Source organism: Hyaena hyaena, unplaced genomic scaffold, assembly GCF_003009895.1.
Source record: "Hyaena hyaena isolate Hyena2069 unplaced genomic scaffold, ASM300989v1 scaffold_378, whole genome shotgun sequence".
NCBI classification, from domain to species: Eukaryota; Metazoa; Chordata; class Mammalia; order Carnivora; family Hyaenidae; genus Hyaena; species Hyaena hyaena.
Window position 1 is genome coordinate 660,772 of NW_024081009.1, and position 9,810 is coordinate 670,581.

The 9,810-nt window shown below is 36.6% G+C and overlaps 1 protein-coding gene across 1 annotated transcript in view; it reads right to left on the minus strand.

Moving 5' to 3' along the window:
• Nucleotides 1-6,907, minus strand: part of EFCAB13 (EF-hand calcium binding domain 13) — a 77,757-nt gene extending 70,850 nt beyond the window's left edge. The window contains exons 1-2 of the mRNA XM_039250661.1: nt 6,878-6,907; nt 2,828-2,988 (exon numbers count right to left, since the gene is read on the minus strand). Of these exons, the coding sequence (XP_039106592.1) occupies nt 2,828-2,988; nt 6,878-6,907 (191 nt within the window). The remainder of the gene's footprint in view (nt 1-2,827; nt 2,989-6,877) is intronic.
• Nucleotides 6,908-9,810: the final 2,903 nt, after the last annotated feature.

Sequence of the window (9,810 nt, forward strand, 5' to 3'; positions counted from 1 at the left end):
AGATGTTGTGGGGAACATGGAGCTTACTATTTGAGATTGGCATATAAAGTGTGGGGGGTAGTCTTATGGGACTGAGCTGTTAACCTGTGGGATTTGCTGTTATCTCCAGGTAGATAGTATTAGAACTGAGTTAATTTGTAGTACATCTAATTGTTGTCACAGAATTCCTTGGTGTAGGAGAAACCTAAGTCTTCGGTGTCAAAAGAGTTGTGAGTGTGGTAGCAGCATGACAGTAAAAGAGAAACACAAGAGAAGAACTGAAGTTCTTCCTAACACAACCACATTAACAAAATGAAGGAGAAAAATCACGTGGTCATTTCAAAATTTGCAGAAAAAGCATTTGATAAAAAAAAAGAAAAAGCATTTGATAGTATTCAACGTTCTTTCATGATAAGAAATCTCAACAAAGTGGATGTAGAAGTAATATATATCAATACAATAAAGCCCATATATGACAAGCCCAGAGCTAACATACTAAATGATAAAAAACTGAAAGCTTTCCCTCTAAGATCAGGAACAAGAGAAGGGTGCCCACTCTCGCCACTTTTATTCAATACAATACTGGCAATCGTAGTCAGAACAACTAGTCAAGAAAATGAAATAAAAGGAATTCAAGCTGGAAAGGAAGAAGTTAAACTGTCTCTGCTTCCACGTGGCATGATCTTTTATATAGAAATCCCTACATATTCCACCAAACAACAGTTAGAACAAATAAATTCAGTAAAGTTGCAGATTACAAAATCAATATACAAAACTCAGTTGTATTTCTATACACTAACAACAAACTATCAGAAAGAGAAATTAAGAAAACAATCACATTTACAACAGCATCAAAAAATAAAATACTTAGAAACATATTTAACCAAGGAGGTGAAAGATTGGTACACTGAAAACCATAAAACATTAATGACAAAAACTGAAGAAGACACAAATAAATGGCAGAATATTCTGTGTGGACTGGAAGAATTAATACTGTTAAAATGTCTACACTACCCAAAGTGATCTAGAGACTCAATGCAATTCCTATCCAAATTCCACTAGCATTCTTTTCTGCAGAAATAAAATAATTTGTATAGAATCACAAGAGACCTCAAAGAGCTAAAGCAATTTTGAGAAAGAAATAGTAACACTTGTAGAACATAGTAAGCTCTTTGACACTGGTCTTGACAATAATGTTTTGGATTTGACACAAAAAGCAAAGGCAACAAAAGCAAAATTAAAGTGGGACTACATCAAACTAAAGAGCTTCTAGACAGCAAAGGAAATCATTAGCAAAATGAAAAGGGAATATATAAACTGGGAGAAAATATTTGCAAACGATAATATCTGATGAGTTAATATTCAAAATATACAAGGAATTCATACAACTCAATAACATAAAGTAAATAATCCAATTTTAAAAGGACTTGAATAGACATTTTTCCAAAAAAAAGACATACAAATGCCCAACAGGTACATGAAAAGGTGCTCAGGGAAGGTGCAAATCAAAACCACAATGAGGTATCATCTCACACCTGTTAGAATGGCTGTTTTTAAGGAAACAAAAAACAACAGTATTGGCAAGAATGTGGAGAAAAGGAAACACTTGTGCACTGCTGATGGGAATGTAAATTAGTGCAGCCACTATGGAAAACAATGCGGAGGTGCCTCAAAAAATTAAAAATATAGCTATAATATTTCTGGATATATATCTGAAGGCAATGAAAACACTACCTCAAAGAGATATCTGTACTCCTATATTCTTTTTTTTTTAATGTTTATTTATTTTTGGGAGAGAAACAGAGCATGAGTAGGGGAGGGGCAGAGAGAGGAGGAGACACAGAATCCGAAGCAGGCTCCAAGCTCTGAACTATCAGCACAGAGCCCAACACGGAGCTCAAACTCATGAACTGCGAGATCATGACCTGAGCTGAAGTTGGATGCTTAACTGACCAAGCCACCCAGGTGCCCCCTGCACTTCTATATTCATCACCACATTATTCACAGTAGCCAAGGTATGGAAACAATCTCAATATCTATCAACAGGTAAACGGCTAAACATGTGATCACACACACACACACACACACACACACACACACACACACACATTGGAATACTATCCAGCTACAAGAAAGAAGGAAATCCTGCCATCTGTGATCACATGGGTGGACCTCGAGGGCATTAGTTTAAGTAAAATAAGTCAGACAGAGAAAGGCAAATACAGGATGATCTTATTTATACGTGGACTCTAAAAAAAGCCAAATTCATAGAAACAGAGAGTAGAATGGTGGTTTTCAAGGACTGGAGATGGGGGAAAGAAGAAGAGGGAGAGGCTGGTAAAAGGGTACAAACTTTCAGTTAAAAGATAAATAAGGTCTACGGGCCTAATGTATTTTATGGCTATAGTTGATAACACTATATTGCACAATTGAAATTTGCTAAGAGTGGAGCTTAAGTGTTCTCACCGACATAATAATAAAAAGTAAATAAGGTAAATATGTGAAATGAGTAAAAAGTGGTAATCATTTCACAATGTGAAATATTAAATCAACACTTGTACACTTAAATATATTATTTTGTCAAAAAAAGACAAACTTGCAGACATATGGATAATTGCTCTCCTATAACTAGAAGCCCATGGGGACTTATAGGCTCCCATACAGCTGTGAGAGGAGTGAGAGAAAATTTTTAAAAATGGCTACCTAGTAATTAAAACTATACTGAAAGAATGGCCACAAATATGCATGATCCTCTACATTTAGTACGTTATAAGAACACAGGAGCTACATTTTCCGTTCTCTCAAGCTTGCAGAAGTATAATTCAATTAAGTTCAGAGTTTAACTTACATTTTTTTGTGCTCCAGTCTCAAACCCCTAACTTCATGAGAAATTCTCTTCTGTGTCATTTTAGAAAACTTGATGTCTTTCTTGTTGTCAATATGTCTTGATGGCAAGTTGGCTGCAAAAGAATTACAACCTTCATCTGATAAATCAGTATTTTCTTCTGCCTGGGGAGTAACAAAGAGCCACAGTCAACTATATTCTCTTTGCACAAGTTCAGTATGACCTTCTGGGTCAAGTCATTCGTTGTAGATACATATTTTCTCTAAAATGATGCTACCAGACAGAATTCTGTTGCAAAGGATTTAATTATCAGTGCATTAGTTCAGATTAGGTACATATTCTAAACATCACCAACTATCCTTGGTGCATTATGCAGTCATGAAATGCCCAGCATTCATGAATGTTTCTAACAGTTGTGGAATCTAGTTCTTAAGGCATCTTTAAACTTACTTCATTAAATTAAAAACTCTTCTCTACATCCACTATCAAGAGGATGAGAAGACAAGACACAGACAGAGGGTAACTATTTAGAAAAGACATGTATGATCATGGGCTGTACTCAAAGTATTGTTGTTTTATATATTCAAAAATATATACAAAGAACTCATAACAATAAGAAAAAGCACAACCCAACTTAAAAATGGGCAAAAGATCTTAACAGACATCTTACCGAAGATGTACAGATGGCAAACAAGAACATGAAAAGATGCTCAACATCATGTTATTAGGGAATTATAAGTTAAAACATCAAGATACCACTACACATCTATTACCATGGCCAAAAATCAAAATACTGACGAAACCAAAAGCTGGCAAGGATGTGGAGCAAGATGAACTCTCATTCATTGCTGGTGGGAATGCAAAATGGTACAACCACTTGGAAAGACGGTTTGGTGGTTTCTTACAAAACTAAACATACTTTTACCCTATTTTGCAGCAGTTATAAATATCTTACTGGTATTTACCAAAGGGGTTGAAAACATATATCCACACAAAAACCTGCACACAGATGTTTATAACAGCCTTATTCAGAATTGCCAAAGCTTGGAAAATAACAGTGCCCTTCAGTAGATGAATGGATAAATGAACTGTGGTACATCTAGAAAATGGAATACTATCTGGCACTAAAAAGAAAGGAACTATCAAGCCATGAAAAGACATGGAGGAAACTTAAACTTCATATCACTAAGAAATCCATCTGCAAAGGCTACATGCTGTATGATTCCAACTATACAACATTCTGAGTAGGTGAAACTATGGAGACTAAAAACAAACCAGTGGTAGCCAGTGAGGGAGGGGGAAGATGAATAAGCAGAGCAAAGAAGATATGTAGGGCAGTGAAACCATACTATATATTTTAATAATGGTTACATGTCATTATATATTTGTCCAAACTCAAAGAATTTACAATACTGAATCAATCCCAATGTAAAGCATGGACTTTGGGTGATAAAGATATGTCAGTGTATCTACATGTATAGAGACAGGAGGTATATGGGAACTCCCCACTCAGTTTTTCTGTGAATCTAAAACTGCTCTAAAAGTCTATTGAGAAAAATAAAACAGCTATATTGCTTCTAAATAGACACCTCCCCCTCCAAAAAAGGAACTAGACCCTAGGAGCAATGAACATGTTTAGAAAAAGAGGAATGAAGTTAGAAATATACTCTTTTGAAATGTGGCTGTTTGCAGGTCATCTAGGTGGTCAGTGGGTTAAGCATCCAGCTCTTGGTTTCAGTTTACGACATGATCTCACAGTTCATGAGTTGGAGCCCTGCATCAGGCTCTGTGCTGACAGTGTGGAACCTGCTTGGGAGTCTCTCTCTCCCTCTCTCTCTCTGCCTCTCCCCTGCTCTCTCTCTCTCTCAAAAATAAATAAATTTTAAAAACATGGCTGCTTGCTTTAAACAACTGGACTGCATCTAGCTGAACAAATTATAAAGGCAACTTATAAAGCAGATCACTAAGGGAGTTTAGAGAATCTTATTTCTACACAAAATGGAAATTAAGGGAACTATTTCAGTGACTTTTACAGTCTGCATACATTCATTTTACTGTAGAGGCACAACTTTAACAACTTGCTCCAAAAAGGCAATCTGATTTGCTACCCTAATGAAATATTTATTAGGAATGATGAAAAGTTTCCTAGAGATGTTGAGAAAAATGACTCAAAATAGAAACCAGGAAAATAATAGGAGGAAGATCTAAAAAGATAAAGAGGTACAAAAACCTGTTATCGAAGACCAGATGAACAAAAGCAGTCAAATAGTGAACAGAAACTTTGATGATACAGAAAAGGAAGGAAATAATTCTGTGGTTAAAGATGAACCATCTGGAAGTATAAACTATATAGCCTAAGGAAGACAAACTGGTATGATATATTAATACTGTTAATTATTTTAACTTTTAAGAATTCATCTTCCTAATCAGCTCATGAGGGCATGATCAACAAAGTATTAAGTATAAAAAGGTGGAACAGGTTAATATACATATCACACATCTTGGTACTTAGCAAGACACCTTGAAATTGTTTTTTGGGGGTGTGCTTGGGTGGCTCAGGTGGTTTTGCTTTTAATTTTTTTTAAAGTTTATTTATTTTCGAAAGAGTAAGAGACAGAGGTGAGTGGGAGAGGGGCAGAGAGAGAGGGAGACACAGAATCTGAAGCAGGCTCCAGGCTCTGAGCTGTCAGCACAGAGCCCACACAGTGCTTAAACTCAGGAACCATGAGATCATGATCTGAGCCAAAGTTAAATGCTTAACCTACTGAGCCGTCCAGGCACCCCTAACTTTTGATTTCAGCTCAGGTCATGATCTCACAGTTTGTGAGATCCAGTCGCACATCACGCTCTCCACTGACAACACAGAGCCTGCTTGAGATTCTCTCTCTGCTTCTCTCTTCCCCTCCCCAACTCATGTTCTCTAGCATGCATGTGCTCTCTCTCTCTCTCAAAATAAATAAATAAACATTAAAAAATTGTTTAAATTCCTTTTGGATTACAGTATAGGTACATGTCTTATATGGTGGCACCATACTCATTAAAAGCATAAATTTAAACGGTTAAGACCCTCAGTTGACAATACTGAATTTCACCTGAGCCTTGTGCTCCCACAAAATAGTGAAGATTAAAGAAATCCCTTCACCCTTTTGTGTTCTGGAAAATGGCTTGCTGCAAGGCATCACCCTTCCCCATATGCTTCTGGTAAAACTCACAGATGCCCCCTTGTTTACCTATGACAAGGCCAAACACCTTCAAACTTCCTTTTCTTTGCTTCATGAATGATTAGCTAAACTGTTTTAACCCCACTAATTAATCAGAACAAAATGCTTGTTAGCCTAACTTTGGTTAAGCTTTTCTCCTTCCTCTAGGCCCCTAAAATATTCTCTGATCTGTTTGTCTCATCATGCCACTCTTTTATCCCACTTCCCCATATCCAGTTCTTCTTAGCCTTGTTGACTCCTCTCCATAAAAGAAAAGTCATTTTTGTCTAGCCCTTGAGCTGCTTGCAGATCTTATGGTCACAGCCTTCCCCCTCCTGCTATTTCAATGAATAGTCCCTTCCCTCCTTTGCAATAATCCTTTTGGATAAAGTCCTGCCTTACTAAGTACAGGTTTGTTTTTTATTTGACACAATACTGGCCAATGGATAAGAACATGCCCTGAATCACAGGTAAGAAGGCTAGATAAACTTGGTATCGTTTATAGCACCCTCTGGTTAGACTCCCACATCATAAATTATGTTATCTACAACCTTTATTTTACAATCCTTTATTCTTCTGAAAAATTATCCCAACCCCTACCCCTCAAAATACTCTCACCATACACCGTGGACCTCTTGATACAACACAGGTTGCTGGGATGAAAGTTCATCATATGCCCACTAAAAGACCTCAAAAGTCTCCTTAGTTATTAAAAGATCTTATAACTATATTGCTCTATTAACTGCTTACTGATTATGGATGTGAGATAATATAAACTAATTTTTAATGTAAACTAATTTTTTTAAAAAAAAGAAAAGGAAGGAGACCTTAGAAACTGTTTTTGAAAAAATACCTGGCAGAATAGAGGTACTTTAGTTTCCATTTTTCAGTTTAGAGGTAAATTCTGCCCTTGAGGACTCAAAGGCCTTGATGAACAAGTATGAATGAGCACAAACAGATTTCCTGCCCAAAAAAAAAAAAAAAAAAAAAAGATGAGAAAAATCATATGCCTGCTTAAGAGACTTAGGTAATTATATTTACCTACCTGAAGTTACCCCTGTAATGTAACACAGTATAATACCAAGTAGATAATCCCCAAGCCATACATGTGTACAAAGGCTAGAAAAAGCAGTCAGTAGATTGTAATTCACAGAAGATCCTCCAGTCCCATAAATTTACCTTTTGTGGTATAAGAAGTAGAGAAATCCCAAACAAATGACATAAAAAGCAGAGAAATCCAGTTATATTTATTTATTCAAATAAACCCAGAGAAACAAAACTACTAACATGGCAGCAATCACCAATGTTATTAAACACTTACTATATACTAGACATTATGATAAACACTTTAACATAAATTATTTCAGATATCTTTTAAGAAGTTATCATTATCTTTATTTTACCAATGAGTAAAATAAGACTTAGATCAAGTTGTCCAAGATTACACAGCCAACAAATAGAGAAGTCAGAAATCGAAGTCAGCCAGCCTAACTCAAGAGCCCACAGTCTTTAGCACCCTGTAATATCGTCTCTTGAAAAAATACTATTGCAAACAAAAGATGCCTTAGCCTGTTTTAAACCAAAGACTTCCACATCATATACCAAACAATTTAGAAATTCCCCACATTTTCAGTTTTTACTCATATATGAGTTACACTGGGTGTGCTATTTATTACATTGCTAGTTTTATTATATTGTTACAATTATCAGTGTCATTTTCATACCATGAAGTTTAACTATAAGTATTAATATTTTAAACAAGATAGTACTTTAAAATCATTTATTTCTGAAATGTTATACTAACTGCTGTTGAATGTGATATGTCCAACCAACATTCCTGGAATTCAAAACATGTTAAAAATAAAATGAAACCATGTGACAAATACCCATCTCAGAAGACACTAGATAGCTATGAAGGTTTCCCCAGCAACCCACTCTATGTAACCTCTTCTAGATCTTCTCTAATGAGTTCAGTCTTTACCTTGAAACTACTTGGTATAGTACAGTCTTCGCCATTGTTACTGTCTTCACTATTCAACTAGCATTAATCATTTGCCTTGTATTTTTATTTATCACATATACATCTCCTATAGCAACTATAACCTAAATTTCATAGATGGACTGAAAGGAATGGATTGGTATCTTATTATTCTTTGAATTATTTCTCACAATAATTAGCAAAATGCTATATGTATAAAACAAAAGAAGGAAGGAAAGAAGGGAGGGAGTAAAAAAGGGAGGGGCTAAGGAAGGAAGGCATTTCCTCCCTTTGGAACTTACTCACCAAGAGCTTCTTAAGTTATTGAAGTACTTAATTAAGCACAGTAAAAGCTTTATTTAAATAAACTGTGAAAGGAAGAACTGTTTCATAATTTTTTGACCTATCAAAAAGTTGACTGGTTTTAGTCTGTTGGATGAATCAAATACCACATACCCCTCTCCAAGTTAAGAGAAAAAATAGGAATACGAATAGTAAGTCTCTTCCCCATAAATTGACAAAAAAAATTGTTTCTCGACTCTTTCAATCCTTTGACACATATATGAACTTGCAAGGACAAACCAAGACAAATGTATCCCACTTCTCCAGTCTATCAATCCATCTCTCCATCCATGAATTCAACACATATATACTGTGGGCTTACTATGTACTAGGCTTTCCTCCAGGCTCTGGGGATATAGCAGTGAAAAAACAGGAAAAAATAAATCCTGCTCCTTGTGGAGCTTACATTCTAGTCAAGGAGAGACAATAAAATAGATAAATAAGTAAAATATGTAGTATGTTATCTGTGAGAAGTACTAAAGGAAAAAAAAAACGTAAAGTAGGGGAGAGGAATGTGAAGTGCAGTGTTGGGGAAGAGAAGCAGGGAACAGATAGGGTAGCCAAGAAAGACCTTACCTAAGAGGGAGACTTGTGCATACAGATCTGAAGGAATGAAAGCAGGAAGCCAATGAATATCTTAGGGGAAAGCATTTCAGCCAGAGAAAATCAAGTACATAGGCTCAGAAGTAAGAAGGAGCTTCACTGTTCAAGGAACAGTGGGAAGGCTCATAAAGCTAAAGCAGAAAAAGCAAAGTAAAAGGAGGAGGAGAGGGGATCAGAGGGGTCAAGGGAGGGGGGACAGAAACAGAGGGCCCCCAAATCTGAGATGGGAATCCATGAGAGTGTTTTGAGGAGAGAGATAACATGATGTAAAATCCTTTCTGAAAGGATCACTCTAGTTGTTACAAGAAGGAAAATCAGGTGGGTCTAGATTACTAAAAGCAAAGTGGAAAAAAGTACTTCAAAAGAATGAGTAATCGGGGTGCCTGGGTGGCTCAGTTGGTTAAGAGTCTAACTCTTGATTTCAGATCAGGTCATGATCTCAAGGTTCATGAGGTCGAGCCCCTCATCCAGCTTTGCACTGACAGTCCAGACTCCTTGGGATTCTCTCTTTCCCTCTCTCTCTCTGCCCCTCCCCTGCTCCCTCTTTTTTTCTCTCTCTCTCTCAAAATAAATTTCAAAAAAAGAAGAATGAGTAACCGGCTGTGACAGATGCTGCCAGTAGGTGAAGTAAGAGGAGAACTGAATGGGTGATTAGGTTTTCCAACATGGAGGACACCAACGGCCCCAAGAGGAGCCATTTGCGTATATGGTAAGGAAATGGTGTCCTGGGAGTGAGTTCAAGAGAGCATGGAGGAGAGAAAACGGAGACAAACAGAAGAGACGACTCTTTCAAAAAGTATGCTATAAAAGGGAAAAGAAACAAGGTAGTAGCTGAGGGGCAAAGGGGTTATGAGGGTTTAAGA